Source organism: Chinchilla lanigera, unplaced genomic scaffold, assembly GCF_000276665.1.
Source record: "Chinchilla lanigera isolate Chin_1 unplaced genomic scaffold, ChiLan1.0 scaffold00008, whole genome shotgun sequence".
NCBI classification, from domain to species: Eukaryota; Metazoa; Chordata; class Mammalia; order Rodentia; family Chinchillidae; genus Chinchilla; species Chinchilla lanigera.
The window spans coordinates 3,869,217-3,895,298 of NW_004955409.1; the positions used below are offsets into that span (position 1 = coordinate 3,869,217).

The 26,082-nt window shown below is 42.8% G+C and overlaps 1 protein-coding gene across 2 annotated transcripts in view; it reads right to left on the reverse strand.

Annotated features, from left to right (window-relative positions):
* Positions 1–26,082, reverse strand: part of Usp8 (ubiquitin specific peptidase 8) — a 64,288-nt gene that overhangs the window by 29,909 nt on the left and 8,297 nt on the right. The window contains exons 2-9 of one of the 2 annotated variants that reach the window (XM_013510292.1): positions 24,740–24,838; positions 21,965–22,121; positions 20,018–20,162; positions 17,089–17,174; positions 9,544–9,706; positions 6,846–6,888; positions 4,785–4,929; positions 168–330 (exon numbers count right to left, since the gene is read on the reverse strand). In XM_013510292.1, the coding sequence (XP_013365746.1) occupies positions 168–330; positions 4,785–4,929; positions 6,846–6,888; positions 9,544–9,706; positions 17,089–17,174; positions 20,018–20,162; positions 21,965–22,068 (849 nt within the window). In that variant the 5' untranslated portion in view covers positions 22,069–22,121; positions 24,740–24,838. The remainder of the gene's footprint in view (positions 1–167; positions 331–4,784; positions 4,930–6,845; positions 6,889–9,543; positions 9,707–17,088; positions 17,175–20,017; positions 20,163–21,964; positions 22,122–24,739; positions 24,839–26,082) is intronic. The other variant, XM_005376668.2, reaches the window with a different exon arrangement.

A 26,082-nucleotide genomic window follows, 5' to 3' on the forward strand; every position in this document is an offset into this window, starting at 1 on the left:
GAGAACCGAACTCACGACCTTGCGCTTGCCAGGCAGGCGCTTTTGCCACTGAGCTAAATCCCCAGCCCCGGATGTTTTAGTTCTTAAGAAAACAACTAGACCACATGGCTTCCTGACAAACCAGGGAGGCTGGTGGTTAGAGTAAACTAACAAGGACACTTGCTAACCTTGAAAAGTGCATCTTTCAGACTCCGAAGGGTTGTTCCAAGCTGTAAGTCTTTTGCAGAACTAAACCAGTCAAGAAGCACCACATAATCCACATGCCCCCTCTTCTTCCATGTGTCCTTAGAGTCCTCTGGGAGGTTTGCTTCAATCCAGCTAGCAGTGACTCTGAAATGTATTGACATTCACATTGGGGCACAAGTTGATGAGATCCTAGAAGACTAATGGAAGATACTGAGTTTTCTTCTAACCTGTACCAGCGTACAACCAATTTTAAGTAAATTCCTTCCTAGGATCACAATGTATATTAAGATATTAAGTAGCCTAAAACCTTTAACCTCACTACTGCATGTTGGAAAAAGATGTTAATAATTATGAGAGACTGAAAGAATTAGATTCAGTTCCAGCCCTCACTTTTTTTTTTTTTAAAGAGCAAAAACTGAAAGCAGAGTCTTCTGGCTCTCAGCCAAAATAAAATGGGAGACCATCTGGATCTGGATAACTTTACTCACTTTGCAGTCCTCTTACACCTGCCCAGAACCAGTATTCGATAGTAAAAAGCCAATTAACGAACACATAGGGGGCTGGGGATTTAGCTCAGCGGCACAGCACCTGCCTGGCAAGCGCGAGGTTGTGAGTTCAATTCCCGGTACCGGAAAAATAAACAAAAAAACCCCCAAACACATAGTGATTTACCATGTGCTAGACACTCTCCTAGATCCTCTTCCTCCCTGATCTCACTGAACCCTCACAACAACCTGTGAGGCAGACATTAATCCATTCTGGAGATGAGGAAACGAGGCACAGAAGGGGCAACCTGCCCAAGGTTACAGCTGGAAGGTGGAGGTAAGAGGTAAGAGGAAAACTCGGGCAATTTGGCTCACACTTGTACTCCTAGCGCCTTTGTTCCGCTGCCTCTCACAGATCAGCGCTGAAGAACGTCAGCGCTGCATTAGACAGGCTGTTCCCCTCATCTTGTTTGTGCGAGAGCAGAAGTCTTGCAATGGCAGCAACACCACGCACCGGGCCCGCACACAGGCCGCCTCCTGTCGCAGCGTCCCCTTTATCCCCCACTCCAGCCGCTGCTTCCTGTGACTCCTGCTCACCCAGGTGTGCTCCTGCACAAAGAGGGCCTCTGCTTTTGCTGCCTCTCCGTTTGGAATCCTTTCCCCCACTAGTATCTGCGTCACTTAGGCCCTTATCTCAAGATTCTAGTAACTTCTTTTGAGGCCTCCCTGGACTAAATGTTAAGATCCACCCCAATACACACGTGCACACGCATGCACGCATCCATGCATGCACGCATACTCCACCATCTCACAGCACTCATCACACATTACTTATTACTCATCTTGTAAGTTTTCACTGTCTGTCTTACCTATCCCATTTCCCTACTAAAGCTCTATGAAAGCAGTAATTTCTATCTGTTCAATGACTTAGCTCTAGCACTTAAAATCACAGTTGACTCGGCCCATAGTAAGTGCTTGTAGGTATTTGTTAAGTGTTAAATAATACAAATTTACCCCTCTGGGTAAGAAGTGCCATCACTTCTACCAAAGCACTTAGCACATAGTAGGCATGTCAATAGTTGACTGATACTGGGAAGCAGAGCAGGACTTGTAATACACTATCCACAAATAGTTTGGATTAAGACCAAATAGTTTGGATTAAAAAAAAAAAAAATAGTTTGGGTTAAAAAAAAAAACTTTAAAAATCCCATTCCTAAATAATAATCTTGGTTACTGTATCTTCTAGGAGGTAAAGAAAGAGGGCCATCTGTGGTGGTGCACCCCTGTAATCCCAGCACCCAGGAGGCTGAGGCAGGAGGATCACGGTGAGTTGGAGGCCAGCCTGCACTACATAGTGAGACCCTGTCTCAAAAAAAAAAAGAAAGAAAGAAAGAAAAAGAAGAGGAAGAGGAAGAAGTAATATAAATGTCGGCCTGGGGAAATGGCTCAGTGGTAGAGCATTTGCCCGGTATGTGTGAGGCTCTGGGTTCTACCTTACCACTAATAAATACATAACTAGTCATATTTCTCCTGATAGTGAAGAGATCACATGCTTGGTCTCCAAGGAATGAGAAAAACTAATATATTCTTAGGAACCATTTCCAACTCCAGTCATACCTGCCTAAATACTGTTCTTCAGGATTAATATTCTACAGAACACAAGAACACACTTTGGCAAAAACAAAACAAAACAAAAAAACATTAAGAACCGGGAATGGTGGCGCACGCCTATAATCCCAGCACCGGGGAGGCCGAGGCAGGAGAGTTGTTGTGAGTTCGAGACCAGTCTGGGCTACAAAGTGAGCTGAAGGCCAGCCTGAGCTGCACAGCGAGACCCTGTCTCAAGAAGACATGCAAAAGAACACACTCTGGGAAACAAGGGTGCCAGCGTGCTCCCCAAGCAGCGGCCCTCCGTGTGCCGTCCTCAGTTTGCCCCAACTCTGCTTTACTTGTACCGTGATTTAGTATTTAAATGTGCTCCAGCCCTAACTTAGTAACTCATTTAAAATCCTCTTTCATTTAAATGAACTTATTTTAAGGAGAAACTGTATGTCCCTATCTCCATGAAAAACAGCACCATAGCCAATAAACAAAAGGTAAGCCTACAAAGAAGCCGGTCGTGCAGCAAGGGGAGATTACACAGCAACTGCAACTCCGCACCGTTGCAGAGGTGACCCTGAGAAACGCCAGCTGCAACACAAGCAGCCAGCCGCAGGGACTGCAGACCGTGTGACCCATGGACAGGGAACAAAAACAGACAAAATGAGCATCTTCTATTAGGACTGTAGTTTCATGCCCCGCACATCAGAACGTTTACTCTGTTTTACGGAGTGGTGCTGCTTGCTTCCAGGATAGAAAAATAAAGCCACTCTGCATCTTCAAGGGGAAGAAAACTGGTGGTTTCCTGGGTGGGTGGGGAAACGGGCTGTAACTGAGCAGCGGTGCCATATCCTGCTCCGGAGGCCGGTGTGGGGGTGCGCTCCGTGTAGCTCAGCCCGCTGGGCCGCGCACTCAGGACAGGAGTGCTTTGTCCACACGGCCACGCCGCAGAGCCTGGGAGGCCTGTCTGTAAGAAAGGGAGCTTAGGAAACGCTAAGAAGGTGCAGTAGTCAAACTGAAACTGCGTTTAGCCTATTGAGGACTGGAACAGAAATTACAAGGGAATGATCTTCTCATTCCTCTTTAATCTTCAACCTAAAATCATTTTGACACTCACAGTAATCCTGACTGCAAACTCATGAAAGACCACCAGCTTTCTGTTGGTACAGATCATCCAAAGACTACGACTTTGCCTTTTCAGATCCTGGGAATACATTCAGATCTGCTTGATTAAACTAAACATACCACAACTTAGTTCAAAGCATGCTATTCCTCAGGTCAGACATTTGCCAAGTGTCTGTAATATGCTAAGAACTATGTAAATTTCATCTAGTTTTTTAAAATACATGCTTTTAATGTTGTTGGTAAGCCCTAGAGTGGTTTTTATTTTTTCTGTACTAGTGACTGAACCCATGGCCTTGCATATGCTAAGTGGGTGCTCTACCACTGAACTACGTCCCCATCCCTCTTTAATTTTTGAGATGAGTTCTCAGGCTGGTCTCAAACTTGCAATCCTTTTGCCTCTTCCTCATGGGTATCTAGGATTACAAGGTAGGTGCCAATTAACACGGCTATAACCAAAGATTACAACTAATCCAATCCCATCAGCTAAGATCCGAGGTCATAGGATTTAAAAGTGCTAAACACAGGGGAAACAACTTCGGATCTACAAGTTCAAGGTAAACTCTGCCAGTATGACACAAAGATTTCTGGCCTGCAATATACACATGGAAGTAACTTTACATTATTATACAGTTTTAAGACCTTTCCACTAAAAAGAAGGAATTTTGTTTTGGTAAGCTCTTCCTAGTGCCTGGCACTGTGCTAAGTGTGTGTGCTGTGCATAAAATGCTTCATTGAAACTTTCTGAAACATTTGAGGTAGACGGTATATTACAGTCCCCATGTTACAGAGGGAAACAAGCTTACGAAGGCTTAGTCACTAAGAATAATATAATAGATGACAGTTATTTGATATAACCTGACTACAAGACTATATTCTTTTTTAATCACTTAGCCATACATTTTTTTTTTTTTTTCTTGGTTTTTCTCTGGTACCGGGAACTGAACTCACGACCTTGCGCTTGCCAGGCAGGCGCTTTTGCCGCTGAGCTAAATCCCCAGCCCCGAGCCATACATTTTTTAAAAAACGTATTTGTACATCATATCATAGGTAATAGTTTGGGGAACTTCTACCTGTGAAACACTTCAATTAGCTCACAAGTTGGTACACATGATCCACAAGAACAGAAAGTGACAGGAGGAGTCAGTGAGGGGGCACACAAGGCAGCTATGCTTCATTTCTAATATGACTCCAAATGCTACAGCCAGGAGAATACAGCCAGGGGGACATTTCTGACATTGTTCTTCAAAAGGCTAAGGTGTTCAACACGAAGCAAAGAATGAAAGGGGCAACAGGAAAAGACACGACTACCTTCTCTATTAGCCTGCATGCCAGGTGGCAGCACTTAATACTGTGCAGCTTCCCGTATTACCTAGACACTCAGTGACCCACCCTGGACTGATGGCTTCTTCAGGAACACAGAGAGAATCCACAATACAGGAATCCCGGTAATCCTGCATTCTTCGCGCATCCATTATCATCAAGCTGATGTTTTTATCCGTCATCATTGTGTATAGTTCCTTTGCTGTGATTGCTCCTTGGAATCAAGAGACGGTGTAAGTGACAAGAAACACCAGCTCCGTGCACTAGCACATCAGTAAGCATAGGCCAAACACAGCTTGTTCTAGAATAGCAAAGTGTACTCAGCGTCACACTTGCTATCTCATCATCCCACTTACTTTCTTAAACCAACAGCAGGTGTAGTCTGTGTTACTATTTACGGCAGCTGGGAACCAGAACTGAGCTCTGTTTATAAAGCGTTAAGTGTCAAAAGTTGGGGTCGGGGCGCAGCTCTGTGGTACAGCACCTGCTCAGCATGTGCAAGGCCATGGGTGTGATCCCAGCATCACCAAAAAAGGAAAATCAAAAACAAGCTCTTGAGGCTACACCTAGTGTTGGCTATGTGGATCTTAAAAAAGACTCTATTTTTAAAAATTCAGACAGTAGGAAATTCAAAACTGCATCAGAAAATATGTCTGTGGTTCAGAAATTCCCAAAGGCTTACGTTCTTACAAAGTCTCTGATGGGTGTTATTAGGTACATATGAAAAAGTTTAGTTGCAAGTATTCCTAGAGTCCTGACCCCAAGGCTCAGCGTTACCGCCCCCTCTCCATCAGGGATGGCACCTGTTTCCCTGGGTGCAGTGCTGCCCGGGGTGCTTTTGACAGCAGTAGCTCACAGCGCCCCCCAGGGCCCCAGGGCTGTCAAGCCTAACATATCACTACCTGGCCATTAAGAAAAATTCTCATTCTACTTCATGCTCAGTAGTTGGCTCCCAGTCAAAAAGGAAAAAGATTTTATTTTCTCTACGAAGTCCAACAAGGAAGAAACAAAGTGAAGCTACCGACATTACTTGTTCATTTAACTGGGCGGGGGACCTGACAAAATACATGTTCCCCTGTTGTGGTTTCTCCTCAGCTCTCTACTTGTAGTGACGATTACAGCTGGAGGAGTAGATGGAGCCCCGCACTGCGAGGAGGAAGCAGACTCAGAAGCCTGCAGGGAGAAACACCTCCTGCTAACAGATGCCCCGTCCCTCATCATCGGAAGCTTTCTGATGACAAAAGCCGAAACAAGCCCAGCCACCAGAGCAGGGGCATCCAAGCAGATCTCCAGAAGAATAAAGGGACAAAAAGGATCCCTGGAGTAACCTCACAAAGGGTTCTGAGAAGGCACCCTACTCAGTTATTTTAAAATTTGTCCTACAGCAGTATTTTCATTAGAGAATTTATTTAAGTGTTACATATAATTATGTTTAAGTTAAACCTTTACTGAAACAGGAAAAGTTCTAGTAGATGAAACAATCTCAGTCTTGGTTAGGGTCGTATCTGTGACTGTATCACCTAGTGATACAGTCCATAGGTTAGTTTAGATTGTTTTCCCAGCGGGAAGCAATAATCATAATAAACTCTCCAAACCACAATCATAAATAACAACCACAGCTAGTACTTAGAGTTTACCATGGACTCTAGGCATTTCACATGTAGTGACTAGTCCAATCTTCACAATAACCCCATGAAAACAGGTTTTATTACTGCCCCCACTTTACAGAAGGGGAAACTAAGGTGGAGAGGTTACATATTCAAGATCACACTGAAATTCAGAGGAAGAGCCAGTTTTCAAAGCCAGGCAATCTGACCTCTGAGAGTTCATATTCTAGACCATTACACTAAACTACATCTAGAAAAGAAAACAAGCACAAACTGTGGTTCTGATGTTTTCAACTGCATATTCCCATACTTTATCATGTCAGGCTGAAACTATTGATAAATATCTCCCATAGTAAATAGACATGGAACCTAAGGCAATTTCAATACAGTGGTACAGACTAAGAAAAATCATAAAACTTATACAGAGTCTGGACACAAAGCTAAGCATCTCACTGTACAGAATCTGAAATTATTCTGATTAAAAGAAACCCTCAGTGAGAATTTAGAAAGAGAACATACTTACCTTTCTCCGCAATTTCTTTCTTTTCACTCTTTTCACCATTGATCTATTTCACAGGGAAAAAAAAAGTTTCAACTTTCACAGAAACAAAAAGTTGAACTTTAATACCTCAATAAAGGAAAAAGCCTAAGAAACGAAGTGCACTGAGTGATGACATTTTATAAAAACCCAGATGAACAGTAACGGCCCTACCAAATGACCGGCAGAGGCCACAGCTAAAGTAACAAGCAGCACATCAGAATCATAGGGCACTTCTTCATAATTTTCTTCCATTAAAGGCCAAATATAACTTAAAAGCACAGACTGCTGCAGAAATTTAGTGTTCAATTACAAAATATTTCCTACAGTGAAACAAATATTCTACCTAACCATTCAGTGTCCTCCATTACATAACTTAAGGAAATGTATCCAAAGTGTTCCTTATGTAATTTAGACAACCTGGGAGAAGCCTGTAAAATACTCATCTTATAGATGGGAAAACCAAGGACTCACCTGGATCTATGACTCAATTTTATCATCACTAATTATAACAAAATAAAATAAAGGTGCATTTATGCGCCTTCACGTAGGACACAACATGAAGCACACAGTATTATCTGAAGAGCATTCTTGCCATAAAATAAAACTTGAAACTGACTCTATGTGAGATAAAAGAAATATGGGAAATAGAAAACCAAGTAAAACGACACAAGGAGGAAGCAACCAGACAGACAAAGAATGTGGCCCACTTTCCAGAACTAGGAAGGCTGGCAATTGAAATGCAACCTGACAGGAGTACCTCAGTGTTTTGAGTACCTGCCCTCTGTTCTCGAGTATGTCCCGCATCTCTAATAATTTCTTCTCATGTTTCTTAAAAAAAAAAAGAAACATGAGAGGAAGGAGAATCTCAAATGGAGATTACTACAGAGCAGTGGTGGCGAATCTTTTAGAGCTTTCAATGGTAACGAACAACGGGCTGCAGCACATGTGCCCTAGGCTCACCACCACCGTTCTAGAAATGTAAGGGACGTACCAACCAAAGACAGTCTCTCTGGTTTGGACCCTAATTCAAACAAATCAGTTTGAAAGAAGTCATTTTAAAACAAGTACCTAAATCTAAACATAGGCAGAATATTAGATGACCTTAGAGAATTACTGTTAATTTGTAGGTGAGAAAATAGGACTGTAGATATTAAGAAAATGTTCTTTTGTGAGACGTATACTGAAATACTTAGGAGTAAAATGGTACAGGAGCTAGAACATGCTGTGAAATAGCCTAGCGAGGGCATGGTGGCACATGCCTATAATCCCAGCACTCGGGAGGCTGAGGCAGGAGGATCATTGTGAGTTCGAGACCAGGCTGGGCTACAAAGTGAGTTCAAGGCCAGCCTGAACTGCACAGCGAGACCCTGTCTCAAAAAGACAAAAACAGAACGAAATATCCTAGCAAAAGAAAAAGTAGGAGACAGATTTAAAAGTATGGCAAAACGTTAGTTGATTAATGAAGTTAGAGTGACAAGGCTAAATTGCATTCTCTTTCCAAAATAAAAAGACAAAAAGTAAAAAAATAACAAAATTGACCAATCACTTTTGGAAAGGCAACAGAATGAAGAGTTAATAAGGTTCCCTGTATGGACGGTCCCTTCAGCCTCCAGGGCAGCCTCCAGTCCTGTCACGTGGGCACCACAGCTGCCTGACGCACACACTGCTGACGCAGCGCCACCTACGGCGCGAGGCAAGTTCTGGAGGCTGAAAGACCAGACTCTGTCACCTCCTTCTACACAGTGCCTAACACAAGGTCACTCCTTCTTAACGACACTAATGATCCAAGAAAGGAAGGAAGGAAGGAAGGAAGGAGGGAGGAAGGAAGGAGAGACGGAGGGAGGGAAAGAGGAAGGAAGGAGGAAGGAAGGAAGAAGGAAGGAAGGACAGAGGGAGGGAAAAAGGAAGGAAGGAAGCAAGGAAGGAAGGGAGGAAGGAAGGAAGGAAGGGAAAGAAAATGGAAAACCATAAAATGCCTAAGGGAAAAAAAAAATTAAAGTAGAATTTCTAAGGATTCCAACAAGGCTAAAGAAATGGTACTTTTTGGAAGAGGAGCTTCTGATGCGGGAAGGAGGGGAGGTACGGTGACTCCTGACAGGTACAGACGAGTCCCTGGCAGCTTCTGGAGTGAAGACATAGAGGAGCAGCGAACAAGACGCAAACAGAAAGAGGAAGGGGGAACAGGCAGAGAAAGGCAGAGCACGGGGACCAAACAAGACCTCAGACACACGTCAAACAGGTGTGACGTCAAATAAAGCAGTATACCCATCAATCTTCTAACACAAACTTCATCATCAGAAAGAAGAAACCTTATAGATCACGTACTTCAAGACCTTCGCTTGGCAAGTAAGGAGCACGGGCTCTGGAGAGACTGAGCAAGGCGTGACTGGCCCGGAACTTGGACATACTGAGTCACAGCTCAAATGCTTTTCTACCGCTCTGACCAAGTTCACGACGGCTGCTGGGAACGTGATGAACGGACAGCGCATACTGCTGTAGAAGCTCACAAAAACCCCCAGCATCAACTGAAGCAGGAATATTTAATTCAGTTTCTGAGTAAAACGCCTTAATGTTGACCCTTGTGGCCTAAAAGAACTGTACGGTAGTATCTCACTCCTCACAAGCAAATCACCTGACCAACAGAAGCAGACTTTGACATTACACAAGAAATAGGAAATACCCTTTGGGGTTTGTTCTGGGAATCCAGTACATTTTCCAAAGAACCTTTAGTCGTCGCGCTGCCCTCCTCTCTTCCCGCTTCCTGCCGCTTCTGCTGCTGCAGCTGCTCTTCCTCCTGTCGGTCCTTCTCCTCGAGCTTTTTCCGAACTTCAGCTTCTTCGTATCTAGTTGAAAAAAAACAGTCAAGATGTATTTTGTTGGCATGACACAGGGAAGTAAAGGGCTCCCATTTCAAATTTACCACCCTGCCTGGGGCTGCCAAGCAGCTGCCACTCTCCCTCCAATGGGGGGTCCACATGTGCCTCTCAGGACAGCTGCATGTTTAGTCCAAACGCCCAAAAGTCTGGCAAAGAACCACTCTGTGCTCTCAAGCTGAAGTTATGTAATGCTCCTTCCCTCTCACTAATTTCAATCTTTATGTAAAGTTTGTTTCTTTTTTTTACGGTGTTGGGGATGGAACCCAGTACTTTTTCTGATTCAAATCTGTTGCAATTTCCTTCTCAAAGGAGCTGCAAGCCCCTACTTCTCTCCACAAAGGAAACAGTCCAAAAACTGTGTCTGTGATATAGAGTAAAAATGCTAAAATGAGCCTTCAAAAGGTACTGGGGGTGAGCTAGAGTATCACCAAGGTCAATAGGTTATGGTTTTTTTTTTTTCTTTTGCAGTACTGGGATTGAACCCAGGGGCTTTATACTGATATATAACCCCCTTTCTTTTGCCCAGGCAGGGCTCAAACTTGTGATCCTCCTGCCTCAGCCTCCCACAGTGCTAGGATTATAAGGGTGTGCCACCACACGTGGCTTTTCTTTTTTAAAAGGATGACTACATTGAAATTTCCAACTTGTTGGAAATTAAACAGCTATGTTAGTAAATATCCAAGTGTCTTAGTTACTTTTTTCTCCTTGCTGACACAAAAAACTCAACACCCAAAGTTAAGGAAGGAAAGGTTTATTCAGGTCACAGTTCATGGAGGTTTCAGTCCATAATCAGCTGGCTCCAAGCAGGGTGGCGTGGCACAGGGGCAACCATTCAAGGCGGCAGAAGACAGCAGAAGCAGCAAGAGCAAAACGGGCAGAGCAAGCCTCTTTTCCTCCCTTACACTGTATGCAGGATACCCAGAGGTATAGCATTCACACCCCCAATCCCAGCGCTAGACAATGAACCAATCACAAACTCTAGACTCAGCCACCTCTGAAAAGCCTGCCCCTATAACCACATGAAGTTTGGGGGACACCCATACACAAACCATGAGATTCCAAGGAATTTGGAGTTCTTCCCTAATAATTTATAAGCACAGGGCAGGGACTGTACGTTATCAAGTACCTGTGACCTTGTTTGCCCCAAGTACAACCAGCATCTGTGAGTTTCAGATGGGGCGGTGAGAGGCCTTCAAGCCACGTGGACTGTGCGAGAGAACCCAAAGGGTGGATGCAGCACACCAAGACTGTAAGAGCAGCTGTACAGCTACGCTCAAGGGTGTCCATGAGAAATGGTTCTGTAATAATCAGCGCATAGGAACCCTCTGCTGCACAGAACACGCTACTGACAAAAAGAGCCAGTAGAGATTCTAGAAGTGAAACGTGCTTTTAGAAAAGGAAAAACCTTCACCTGAAAACTGGAGATGACAGTCTGTACATACAGAGCAACAGAAATTACCCAATCTAAAGAACAGAGAACGATATGAAAATAATAATAATAAAAGAAAAACACAGCCTTACGAATATGCTGGGGGAAAAAATTAATATACAGCTGAAGTCCAAGCAAAGAATGAAAATGGGGCAGAAAAAATATTTTAGGAAACAATAGCCAAAACCTCTCCAAATTTTAGGAAAGACGTGAATTTACAGATGCAGGGAGCTCAGTGAATTCTAAACAAGAAAAGTACAAAGAAAGCATCCCAAGTCATGTCATATCACACTCAAACCAAGGTTAAAGGGGTAAAAAACTTGTTTCTTTTTTGAGACAGTGTCTTGCTAACTAGCCCAAGAGATCCTTAATCTGCCTCAGCCCCCGCAGTGCTCTGATTACAGGGGTGTGCCACCAGGCCCAGCCTGAGAAAATCTTGAGTCAGGTAAAAACAATACATTTCACACAAGGAATCAGCGACAGGGGACTGACAGCCATTGCCACACCAGAAGCAGTGCAGGCCTGAGACACACAGCGTCTAAGGTGCTGAGTGGGGGAAGAAACCAGAATCCTGTATATCTTGTGAACATACCCTTTCAGAATAAAGATGCAAATACAGGTATCTTCTAATAAATGAAAATCAAGAATTTGTTTCCAAAAGATCTGTAGTATTAGAGTGCTAATGGAGCTTCTTCAGGGAAAGGAAATGATTCTAGGTAGACAACTATCTGAAAGGGACAGACAGGTAGAGATGGTAAATAGGAGTGAACATAAAAGATACGTTTCTTTCCTTGTGACTTCTTTAAATTACTCATGCATTCTGTTTTGGGTTTGTGTACTGAATCCACGGGTGCTGTACTACTAAGCTACACTCCTAGCCGGTTTTATTTTTGAGACAGGTTCTCACTAAGTGGCTCGGGCTGGCGTCGAACTTGTGATCGTCCTACCTCAGCCTCTCAAGTATCTGGGACCATCGGCAAGCGCCACCACATCCCACTCACGTGCAAAAATTATAACTCTACTATTAAGAAGAAGTTCTAATGCACGAGGGCGTAATATATGTGACACTAACGCATAAAGTATAAAGGGTGGTAAACAGACTTACATAGTTACAAGGCTTTCGCATTTTACATAAAGATAATGTTACTAATATAAAAGAGAAAATAGAAGAGAGAGAAATCCCTACTTTTTAAAAATTCAGTATTGTTAAAAGGTACCAGATAACATGGAATTCTACACAGAAATACTCAAAGAAAGGCAGGAAACTAAAAAATGAAAAACAGATGGCAAGTCAAAGGGAGCCAGATAACAGAAAAACAGACGACATGAGGAAAAAACAGTAAAACAGACCTGAGACCAACTACAGCAATCACTACATTAAATATGACTACATAAAATATACCGAGAATGAGGCAGAAATGGTCAGAAGAGGTGAAAGAGCAAGATTCAGTACATGCTCTCTACACAGAGGTACAGACATTAGGCTCAAAGTAAATGGCAAAAGATGCAAACAGTGCATAGACTACGTGGCCTCAGCAGTCTTCAGGATACAGAATATTCCCAAGGTAAAGAGAGACATAACAATTAAGAGGCTAATTCATTGGGAATTTATAATAGAAATGTTTATGTGCCTAAAACCATAATTTCAAAACACACAAGACAAAAGCTGAGTTAAATGCAGAAACAAATACAGTTAGAGATTTAACACCCTCTCTTAGCAATCGTGACAACTTTTTATTTATTTATTTCTTTTATTGAGAGAGTCTCGCTATGTAGTTCAGGCTGGTCTTAAACTCACTATGTAGCCCAGGCTGGCCCCAAACTCAAGGCAATCCTCCTGCCTCAGCCTCCCAAGTGTTGAGACTATAGGCCTGTGCCACCACATCTGGTCTGTAACTGTTACAACTTAAACCCCCAAAACCTCAAACGGTAAAGATCCCAACAACACCACATGACCTAAATGATGCACTGCTAAGGTCTGCATGTGGTCTGTGTCCTCTCCCCACAACCAAACTCCATTGAATGGGACCGTGGTATTCAGAGCCGGGGCCTTCGAAGGGGACAGGGTTCGAGAAGGTCATCAGGGTGCACCTGTCACAACTAAGCGCTGGTGGCTTTACAAGAAGAAACAGAAATGGAAAAGACTCCACAGTGTGCTGCAGTCACACGGTCCTTGCCTCAGGCTGCACCACACCACTTGGACTTTCAGCCTCTAAGACTAATTCGACAAACCTTTTGTCTTTACAACGTTAGCCTTCTTGGGTATTTCCTCACAACACAGACGGCCTAATGACAGAGGGTACTAGATCCAACAGGACTTTCTTTTCAGCACACACAGTACAGTCACCAAGACAGACCACATGGCAAGCCATAAAACAAGAATACACTGAAAAGGACTGGATACCTATGACTACAGAGAAATTAAATTAGAAATCAACAAGATACCTAGAGAAACTACAAATATTTGGAAATTAAACAACTATTTCTAAATAATGAATGCATGGGTCCAGGAAGAAATTACAAGGGAAATCAGAAAATATTTAAAAATAAATTATTGGGCCAGGGATACAGCTCAGCAGCACAGTGCCTGCCTAGCAAGCGTAAGGTTGTGAGTTCGATTCCCGGTACCATAAATAAATAAATAAATAAAAATAAATTATTAAGCTCTATGGGGGGAACAAAATGCTCTTAGAGTTAAAATAAAATAAATGGAAGCCAACATGAACAACCTATAGGACAGTGATGGCAAATCTTTTAGAGCTTTCAATGATCACAAACAGCCAGCTGCAGCACATGTGCCACAGGTTCACCACGCTATGGGATCAAAAAACAAACCAACAGAGGCCTCACCACACCGCACGTGTCTAGACAGTGCCCAGGGCTAACTGAACTCTCAAATCTTTGACAGGTCTGTGCTTCCTGGAACGTTCACTCCCCTCCTTCCTTCTGCTCTGGGAAGAACCGGCTGGCAGGACAGGAGGCCAGGAACATCCATCACCTGGACGTTGGTGGAAACACCGCTCTACCCTGTGCTGCCTATCTCAAACGCCAGCGTCTATTTCACCGTCCCCACACAGACATGCAGACTCGGAATGGGCATGTGCTGCTACTGCGCCTCACCGCTTTGAAGCAAATCATTAGAACGCCAAGAGAAAGGTGCTGCGAACAAGTCTGCTTCCGCAGTCAGTAACAGCACCACACCACGTAGTGAGCAGCTCTCCACGCCAGGCACCAACCTAAGAGTGTGTGCGTATTAAGCTGCTTGAGGTACTCAAAAGCCCTTACGAGGTAGGTTTACTTTTACCCCAGTTACAGATGAGGAACAGGTGGAGGGAGGCCACGTAACTTGCTGAGAGCACACAATTCATAATGGAAGAGCTGGGATTCAAACTGAGCAAGTCTGGCTTCTCACTCTTCCCTCTGCTCCCCAGCACTTCTCTGGGAGCATTCTATGCTCAAACAGTGTGGGAACTGTTTGTCCTAAGAAGCAGGTACAGTCGGCCTGAATCTAGTATGTGGGCAGAAATGAAAAAACTTCACGAGCCTCTTCTTCCTATTTTCTTCTGTTACCCCTTGTTACCTCCACCTTACCATCTGCTCCACTTCTACAACGTGCTCTGCAAAGCCGCTTACAGAGCTGGTCTCCTCCTGCTCCGGAGCTCCAGTTGGTAATCTAAGGTGAGGCCGGGGCACACATTCCTGTGACACTGACTTCCGGTTCTGTTACTGCCTGCCCGATCCCTTCCACTAGCATTCTGACACCTCTACACCAGACCATCCCTAACAGGAATGTAAAGGGAACGGGAGTAAGTTTGACAAGTACTCCCCGGTGACAGGTACAGCTGAAATCTGCTTTCTAGCTATAGCCTAGGTACCTTTGCAAATGCCTTTTTGGGAATGCAGAACTGTGCCTGCCTGAGGACTGGGGAGATACATACCATGACACCGGATGACTGGGTAGAGTTCAGCAAAAAATGTACCCTAAGATGATCACGATTTTCAGCAAATTATAAACTATACTCCACACTCCTTACCTGGCCAATGCCCTCTCTCACACTGCGGGCCTTTTAAGAGATAAATCCTAAGCACTACAAATTTCAGAAACTTAAAGGGAGAGAAAGCTGTGCAGCAGAGCACTCATCAGGGCATCAATAAGGACAGAGGTGAAAATATGTTAACACAGAGCTGCTCTAACTGTCAGTAAAAAAACCAAGCACCTGGGGCAGAGAGCGGGGTGAGGACTCAGGGAAGAAACCAGAGTGGAAAGTTCTCCCATGTAATGGCAAAGTAATCTCCACCACAGGAAAACCCAGAGCACATTCGAAAAACCCTTAGGGCCCCAGAGGTCATTCAGCAACAGGCACCTCATTACGCTGAAAGCTTTTTACTGTGCAAAAAGTAAATGCTGAAATACTGAATCACTCTCAGTGACTTCCTTTATAAGCGGAAAGATTATTACTTAAAGACAAAAGTGTCAAGGCATTGAAGAAAATTACGCTTGCTCCAAGAAGCACCTGCTTTTGTCACTGTAACCTACATGTATGTAATGCTCTGATGACACACATTACAAAACAAAACTCTTCACACGAACCCTGCACATATGTTTAAAAGAAACAGCAGTAACAGAATGCCCTCGCAGTCAAGCTCCACTGCACTAAGCTTTCATACATCTCATGATCAAGGTTTCTTTGTCCAGTTTCCAGCTCTAAAGAGCTCTATATAAACACTTCTTTCACCCACATAGCTTCTATGTACAGTCACAGACTAACTGCTTTCTCAAGAATCTGGCAACCACCAGATTTCCTTTACCCTTTAGGACAAGAGCAGTATGTACCAACACAAAGAAACATTTTACAACAAAATCACCCACAACTCTACCACCTGACCTCAGCTGTTTACTTGTCTTCATCTTCTACAGGGCTAAGGGTGCAGTTCAGGGGCAGAGCACTATCTGGCAGGTATGAGGCCCAGGGTTCAAGTCCCAGAACCACAAAATGAATGAATGAAAAAACAAAAAAACATTGTAAACTTTTCTTTTAAGAGAATAGTTTTAAAAACAAGTAATATGACACATTTTTAGTGAATAAAGACCTAAACCAGTACAGAAATGTCAGCCAGCTTCAGTTTCCTGGTTTTGCCCTTATTTCTCACTTGCATCATAAACGTCCATCGGCCCCTTTCCACTAAGCCGGCTTTGGCAGCCGGCGGCACTTGAAAGCACTCTCCTGCCCGCTCCTCTGGTGTCGTACGTCTGGGACTGCTTTTCGATGCAGCCAGTGACAATTTCTGTGCTGCAGATACGGGCAGAAGTTTATCTACGAGGACTCCATGACAGCACTATGCTGTTCACACGGGCAACACTCTAAATTTAAAGAAGACTAAAAGCTGAAACATACTATTTTTAATTTGCAAGAATTTTAATCACTTCTTGGCCTTTTGGCTAAGATAAAGTGTAACTCTCAAGAATTTTATAAGCCTGGTAGGCTAGTCATGGCAAATATCAGAATTAATTTTTAAAAAATATACATATAACTTTTGAAACTTTGGGCAGATCAAATATAAGAATTACATCACTCCTTAATTCTAGTACGGAGTAGCACAGTATAACATGGGGTATATAAAGAACTAAATTTACAAACATTGTAAGTTGTGAAAAACTGGACCTGGGTTCTAATCTAATGTACCAGCACTTACCTTAACAATCTTCCTAAATACTTAAAAACTTTCGATAAAGAATTTTAATACATGAATGTAATATAGGTAATACAGCAAACAATTTTAATTTTTGTGCACCAGTTAACATAAATATTGCTTCTAGGAAGCGGGTGTTCCATGCATAATCAGATATAAATTGACAAACTCTAACTCTTAATTTTAATTTCTAAATTTACATTCCTTAAAGATTTTATAATAACTGTACCTCAGTTTAAGGCTTTCAGAGAGTCTTTCAGCTTCTTCGATAGCTTTTTTGATGTTTGCAGGTCCAAGCACTGAGTGAAAGTAGTCCTGAAATTGTAGGAAGCCACGTCATACTGTTAGTACTGGCACTGCAGACAGCATTAAACGTTACAGCCCCGGTGCTCACATCAAGGAAACTTTACATGGAAACTGCATGATAACTGAAGTTGTTTTTAAAATTTTAATCTACACAGATGAACAATTTATTCTCAAAAATAGTCTCAAAAATATTTCTTCGTATCAGTAATATGTTAACAAATATCCGGTCAGGTAATAAACTTTACTTATTTAGAAGCCACCATTAGGAGGTTTAAACACTACTGTTGTTTATGAACAGTACCAAAGAGTAGTTTTCAAGAGCAAAATATATTTTCTTACTAGAAATACGAATTTTTTTCTTCAGTCTCAAAAGCAATAAAGGGAATCATGTATAGCAATATAGCACAGGGTTTATTTGTTTACTTATTTTTAAAATTGAGGTATTTTTGGTTCTACTGTACTGTACAATAGCTATTCATATCCCAGCCGGACTCAAAACATTTCTGACACATGAGATTTACATATGAGATTTCAGGAAACCTTGAAAAACTAAAAACCCAATGATAGGAAATAAGTCTTCAACAGCATAACCTATCTTTAAGAAAACACAGAAGGCTTAATATGACATGTTTGACTAACAAACAAAGTGAAATTTTCAAAAAACTTATTTACTTCAAAAGGCCACTTATTCTGATCAGAGGTATTGCAAACCGAGGCTGGCTGGCCATGAAAGGACTTAGCAACTGAGGTGCGTGATTACTGGACCTGGTTTGCTACAACAGTGAGTCTGGCCCTGCAGGCAGAGCTGGCAGCACAGTCCTCACAGATGCCAGCGGCAAAGACTATGAAAAAAGGCCCAGGAAGCCTCATCGCTGGCTCTTTGCAAAGCCGTCATAAAGGGTGCAGTCGTGGAGCAAATCTGTTAGCAGTTACCACTTCCTACTGTGCCTAAAAGGAAACTGGATTTTGGTTTACTTATTTCTCTAAAGCCTAAGTATATCAGAAGGGCCCTTTATATTGTACGTAATATGGATCAAAGTGTAGTTTGTTCAGTATCGTACCCAATGAACACTAATTACCTCAGTAATGTAATGTCACTATAAACTTCTGATAAAAGCAAAATACAATGTAAAAACCAAATGAAAACTTGGCTCTAATTTGTTTTATCTAATTTGACATATGAATTCTTAAAGCTAACACGTGAACAGTTTAACCCCATTAAGACACTGGAAAGTCCAGGCATGCGGCAATGCCTCTAATCCCAGCACTCTGGGAAGTTGAGGCAGGAGGCTTCAAGTTTGAGCCCAGTCTTGGCAACTTAGTGAGACCTTGTATCCAAAAATAAAGAGGAGTGGGGTGGGGATGTAGTGCAATCCTGGGATCAATCCCAATACTATCCAAAAGAAAAAAAAAAGACGCTGAGAAAAATTATGTTTGGACACGTGTTACAAACTACTAGGAGATACCCCTCCCTATCAGTGAGGCTGCCTGTCAATGATTATCTCTGTGCGCTCCTCAGGGTGCACAGTTAAAATAAGTAGAAAAACTTTCCAACTTTCAGTATTATAACTGGCAGAAAAGACAACATCCATTTCATATGCAACTACATATGTTGATGCTCAAGTCTGCCAAGTAAACTTTCTTACTCTCATGATTCCTTAGGATTAAGGGTGATCAAGCATGCCATGCAGATATGAAGTGTAATTCTAATTCTAATTATATGCAGCAGAACTTGCTATGCATCCATCCCCACCTTTCAGATAACCCTGAAAACACTATTTATAAACTGATTTTTTCAGTAAGTAGACAATAGGGGCTGGGGATTTAGCTCAGCGGCAAAAGCGCCTGCCTGGCAAGCGCAAGGTCATGAGTTCGGTTCCTGGTAGCGGAGAAAAAACAAAAAAAAAAACAAAAAAACAAACAAACAAACAAACAAAAAAAGTAGACAATAAATGTACTATGTCTTTCCCCACTCGTAAGAGCTAGTAAATTAACAAGTTTTACCTAAATATTGAATATCCTATAGTAAAGAGTGGAAGACATGGCCTAGTGTGGTATAGCACGCCTATAATCCCAGCAGTCAGGAGGCTGAAGCAGGAGGATTGCCATGAGCTCGAGGCCAGCCTGGGCTACAAAAGTAAGTTCAAGTCCAGCCTGAACTACACAGTGAGACCCTGCCTCAAAGAAAAACAAACAAACAAACAAAAATGTGAAAGATGTAAGTTTCTGAAGAAATTCAGAATACCTGATTTAAGGAGTAATAACTAGAGAACAGGAACTCTTTTTTTTCTTTTCTTTTTCTCTTTGTTTTTTTGACATAGGGTCACACATAGTTCAGGCTGGTTTTGAACTTACTTGTAGCCCAGGCTGATGTGGACTGATGAACTCAAAGGATCTTCCTGTACTAACCTCCTACACAGCCAAGACTATAGGCACAGGGCCCATGCCCAGCACTTAACTCTTCTTAATGTGTGACAGAATCCAGTCCTTCCACTGGACCTGGCAATCACTCAGTACAACAGAAAGCAAATTATGCCCCACATGCTGCTATAAACGTGTACTAAGGCACGGCAAAGTAAGACAGCGTGCACACACACGCACCTGGAAGCAGTGACACTGTCCTTAGCTTGCTCTTCCGGTTTGGAATTGATCTTACCCAGTGGGGCCTGAACAGCACTGCCAGCTGGATGTGTAGCTCAGGAGCACATGCCTGCTCCGCACACGAGAACTCTCGGTTCTGTCACCTCAAGCCCCACCCCACACACTCCAAGGAAAGTCAGTTCACTGTTAGTCAAAGCTCTTTGAGGAAACCAGTAGTTATGTTATACAAAAATGGCAAAAATAAAAGGTACCTGCTGTTGCTTGAAATCAGGTCTTTTTTTGATAAGGTTATAAACAGTCACGTATTTCATATATAGCACATAGGCCCTTTCCTCGTCACGATCTAATCTGCATTCTTCTGCTGTCTTGAAGATCTTCAGAGCACTGTGCACATAACTTAAAAGGAGAGAAAAAATAATTAAAATGCTTGACATCTGGTGGGAAAGTAGAGGTCATACACGCAATATAGGGGCTGGGGATTTAGCTCAGCGGCACAGCACCTGCCTGGCAAGCACAAGGTTGTGAGTGTGATTCCCGGTACCAGGAAAACAACAACAACACAACAACAACAACAACAAATGTAATCTACAGATAATCTTTGCCCTTTCTCTTTTTTGAGGTATTAGGGATTGAACTCACGGCACTGAACTATAGCCCCAGGCCCCTTCCCCTTTGCACTCTTTGAGACAGGGCCTTGCTCAGTCCATCAGTCACTAAGTTGCTCAAACTGGACTTGGACTTGCAGTGCTCCAGCCTCAGCCTCCCACAGTGCTGGGATCACCGGTGCACACCAGCATGCCCCAGCCACGGTCATCCCCACAGAGAACTTTAAGGATTTAGGTTGTACTACTTCCCACCTTGGTACCCAGATGTAAGTTTGGATACAAGCAACTTCTACTTTCTGGAAGATGTGGGTAGTCTTAGAGAAACCACTAGGAAGGAATGACCTGTCTTGGTCATTGACCTGACTAGAGACTCTCCTCCTCTTCGGTCCTGAGAGCACGTAAAGGTGACTGGATGGTTCCAAACGCTTCCTGTTTGAAGAGCAGGTAACACGAGTGGAACAGAACTGCTGTCTCTGTGACCTTACCACCATCACCAACGAAGTCCAAGAAGGAAGCCAACTGCTCTTAAAAGGTCTCTTTTCAATACTCAGGAATACCAGTTCTTTCTGGAATTTTCCTTCCTGACATTTTAAAAGTTTTTACCAGTCTTTGCCATCTTTGATATTTTGTTTGCTTCCCGCCTTCTATTTATTCCCTTTAGAAAATAACTCTGTATGCTCGCATAGGTTTCTTTAGATACCTCTGCACTGGCTCTTTTGGGCTCACAAAGAACACAAGGGTCTCCTATTTATTTCCAGTCATGGTAGGGCCAGGGAGACAGCGCAGCGGCACAGCACCTGCCTGCCACGTGCAAGGTCCCGAGTTCGATTTCGGCACCAAAAATAAATAAATAAAAATAAAGTGACAAGTATTTGGGCCTGGTATAGCTCAGTGGCACAGTGCCGTCCTGGCAAGCACAAGGTCATGAGTTTGATTCTCGGTGCCAAAAGAAAGGAGAAACTCAAGTCATGGAACGCTTACTTTCCCCTTTAATTCCTATCCCCTCCTCACTTTAATTTCTACAATCTACTTTCCCCTGTCTGCGGACTATGGCTAGTTAGGCCCATCTTCTTTCTAAGATTTTATTTCTGACTCCATAGTAATATAGTTACTTATTTATCTCTACATCTTCTGTTTTGGGCAAAATAAACTCCGAGGAAAATTTCTCTATCTTCTGATCCTTAACAGAGATACAACTAACAACAGATTAACAATTTTAGTGATTCTCTACCTCTAGCAAAACTATATTCCAGGAAGTATCAAGGTAACTGATGTGATCTTTAAGTTATTTTTATTTTGTTTTATGAAAAGACAATGACTTGTGGCTAAATGATTTTTAGAGACCTCCTCATACCGTCTCTTCAACTTATGACTTATTGTGTCTTCCCTGGACAGTAACCATGGGGTCAGACAACACATAACGCACCTGTGAGAAGAACATATATGTACCCTGCAAGACAAAGAACTTCTCTAAGATGGTCTTTATCCATGTGAGTCTATCTTCCAAGAAATTTTAAGTTGACTATTCATCTAACTTGAACGGGAAATGAACTAAAAATATATGATTCAAACAAAGTAGCAAAGGATACATACCTCTTAGTGCTTATTTTCTCTGGCTTAACTTCTGTCTTCTTATTGAGGTCTTTTAGTGAAGAACTGAGGTAGAGTTCTTTAGGAACGGAAGCCACAGCAGGCATGATGAATAACCTTTACTTTTCCACTTTCAGAACGGATGAACAGTAGTTCCTTCCTAGAAGAAAACAAACAATTCCACTAATGCACTTTTCTCATTAACAATAAAAACAAGAGATCAGTTAAAAACGATACTTCAAGGCTGGGCTGGGGCAGAGCAATTGCCTGGCATGTACAAGGCCCTAGGCTCCATCCCCGCACAACAAACAAAAATCCAAACAAAACAAAACTTCTGAACTGTATCCTGTGCTAACAGGGTTAATTTTAAACTACCTAGTACTTTATTTACTTATTTTTATTTAGTTTTTATTTTTATTAGTACATATCTGTAGTACATAATGATTACATTAATTGTGGAAATTTTAAATCCTTTTGAGTATTTATTTGGGGAGTTCAAGATACACAGTACAGGGTATAAATAAACAGTAATATTTTTTCAAATTTCCATTAACTAAACAAATTACGGAAATATTTCTCCTTTCTTATTGGTATCCATTTGTAAAAGAAAACAAGCTGTAAGCAGAGCCATACAGAATTATACGCAACTGTGAATAAAAGAATGTTTCTGTTTCTGCCAGAAAACGCCTGTGCACTTTTGATGTTTCACGACTCCCTTTGTTTCCGTGTGTGCCTGGCAAATTCTAACCAGGGAGACGGGCAGGCAGTAGGCAAAGCGTGGACGAGAGGAAGGCGGCTGGCAGGCAGCAAGCTGAGGTGTGTGGGTGTGAGGACAGGCACAGGCTGCATGCAGAGGGCAGGGCAGGGGACACGCCGTGGGAGGAGGCTCAGCGGGATCCTAGAACGTCTCCACGAGAAAACCTCCAGGCCCAATCAGCTTTATACGAGGTCTTCCACCGTGAAGTACTAATTACAATTTGAGTAAAAAGCTACATTAATGCATTTAATAGATTATAACTTTTTCTACCACTCTCTTCACGATTTTCATCCTAGCATGAGTTCACTATTACTAGATGAACAGACATCTAACCCTAGAAAGTTGAATAAGGTACAACTTTCAGTGAAAGGCCTCTATTCATTTACATGAAACTCTAAAAGCATTTCCATTTTACTTTGATTTTAGTCACATTTTATATTATTAGTATGTTATGATTTCTTAATACTCATCATTTCTAACCCTGTGCATTAATCCACTGTTTTAGTCACTCAAACATTTTTTTCTAAAAAAAAAAAAAAATCACAATTTTAACATTTTCATGGTTCTCCAACTGTACCTGCTCTATGTAGCTATAAACATGCATTGAACTGAGCCCTTTAATTCCTAGTTTGAGAGCGACGCAGTTAGGGCAGTGATCTCACAAACATTTCCTGTACTTTACTCACCACTTTGGGTATATAAATACTGGGTCCTGGTCTAAAGCTGAGTGACGAGAGGAAAAATCTCTGGAGCACACCATCACGCCCAGGGGGATCCACTGGCATTAAAGAAATCCTTCTGGGCCTGGGTACCGGTTCGGTGCCAGCCCAACCAAGAGCCTCTGTTAAGGACAGGATATACAGGAGGCCTGGCATTGTCTCACAGTGACACCAGCACTGTTCTGTGTAGATGTAACTCACCGCACTCACCTTGCAGGACAGACTCTGTTTAAGACAGGTGTCAAAGAAGGCAAAGACACAGTTCCTGCTCTTCTTCGGGGACACAGCTCAGTCAGAAAACACCCTACGCTGACCCTTCACCCCCTCACCCCACCCATCCCCACAGTGATGGGTGAAAAAGTAGGACTCTCCGTAACAGGACACCATGGAGAGATACACTGCTTAATTATACAAAAAGGTAAAACTACAAAGACAGACAGGAAATGACACACACAGAATCCTATTTCTAGGGGTGAGGCAGAGAAAGTAATCAGGGAAACATTTACAGGGAGCTTCAGGGGATCAGGAAGGTTCTGTTTTAAGTTGGGTAATATGTACACAGACGATCATTTCCCTGTAATGCTTCATACACGTAAGTCAGGCATGGTGGCATATGCCGATATTCTCAACTACTTGCAAGGATGAGGCAGGAGGACTGCAAGCTCAAGGTCAACCTAGGCAACACGCTCAGGGGTAGAGTGCTTGCCTAGCATGCCTGTTCAATGCCTGGTAACACGCAAGCACATGCACGGAAAGAATGGCCAGAGAAATGTAAGTTCAGAAGTTACAGGTTAAACAAACCTGTAATAATATGTACGTAAATTTGTACTGATTTTTTAAAAGCCAGACTTGGAACAGTAGAAGAGACGACTAACAGCCTTGAGGACAACAGCTTCCACACACAATCTGAGCAGAAATGACCGACCCCGTGGCACTGAGGAATAAAGAAAGCTGTGGGAGGCGGTGAAGGAAACGGAGGCCTTCGCACGCCACACAGACCTCTCTACAGCAGAGAGCAGGGGTGGGGGCACCGGGACTACGAACCAAGGCAGAAGGCACCCAGAGAACGTGACCAGAGTCCTGCCTTTTTTCCCCGGCCCCAACCACCTCAGCGGAGGTGTTGCGCTCCCTCAACCACAGCCACCACCAGCTCCCCAGACAGGCCCGCTTTTCAGTGTGTGTCCCGAAGCCCAGGCACGTTGCAGGGGCGACACCACGAGCAAAGCATACTAAGACAAGGACCAAAGCCAGAGATAGACAGAGCAAGTCCCAAGCTGCAAACATCTGTTCTTCCAACTGTACCGTCTAGCCGGGCGTCAGCACAAGAGGTCTCATCACAGGCTAATGTTCCCAAAGTCAGGCAGAGTCATTTTGCTGACTCATCACAAGTAGGTTTCTTGGCTGGGAAAAGAAAGTATTGATTTGAACTTCCTAAAATGAAGTTCTTGAATATATACTCATTGAACCTGTTTCTCATTATTAATTTTAAAGATTGATCTTTAAAACACAAAGAATATGTAAACTACATACATTACCCAGGCAAACTTAAAATAATAAATTATTCACTATTTAGAAGTTAAATTTAATTCAAACCCTCACAGGTATCTGCTGAGATGTGCTTCCAGAACTCAAGAGTTTAGATACGGTCTGTTTCCTTACAAAATTTACAAAGCTAATGGGAAAGAGAACATTGTAAGCAATGGTAATACAACACAATGAGATAAACTATTAAGCTATAAATAAGGCACTAAGAAAAAGAAAGAAGACCACACAGGGCTAGAGAGATCTTGGAAGTCATCATCGAATAGATATCATTTGAGCAGATGTGATGGCACACACCTGTAATACTAGTATTCCCAGGAGACTGGGAGAGGAGGATGGCAGGTTCAAGCCCAGCCTGGGAAACTTAGCCATATCCTGCCTCAAAATAGCATAAAAAGCACTGGCAATGTAGCTTAGTGCAAAGGCCTTGGGTTCAGTCCCCAGCACCACAAAAATAAAATAAAATAAAATAAAAAAACAAAAAACAAAACAAAAAAACACTTTCAATTTGAGTACTGGTGGTAGAAAACTTTCAAAAGAGACAAGGAACAGCATGAAGAAAAAGTCGAGAAAGTTAGAAGCATCTCCAGGAATCAGATACTGTGGAGAATGCATAAAAGGATCTACCGGGCAAGGAAGCCTGATAAACAGTCTTGGAACAGTTAACAGAGGGCTTTCAAAGTCACACGAATGCAGTGCCTCAGTTTCCTGGTGCAACGAGGAGCCAGCAGGCTTCTGAAGCAGGGAGCAGCACGACCCACATGCACAGGAGTCGGGCGAGGCCCCCACAAGCACAGGGACTGCAGGCAGGAGGAACACCACTTATCCACTGTCACGATCCCAGGGAGAGATGATGAAGGCCAGAGCTAGGGCAGTAGAGATGGAATGGAGGCAGCAGATACCATAAACACGGCAATGGTCCGAGGACAGCACTTGGCAAGTGATTAGAGACAGGGAGGAAAAGTACAGGGACAGCACCACGCACTGTGATGTCACCAAAGTTGTTAGCAAGGGCTTCGAGGAGACAGACTAGACTTCTTTGAAGCTACCTTCTCCGTCCTTATTTGGTTTCTGAGAACAGCCTGAATAAGCAGCGGTTTTCT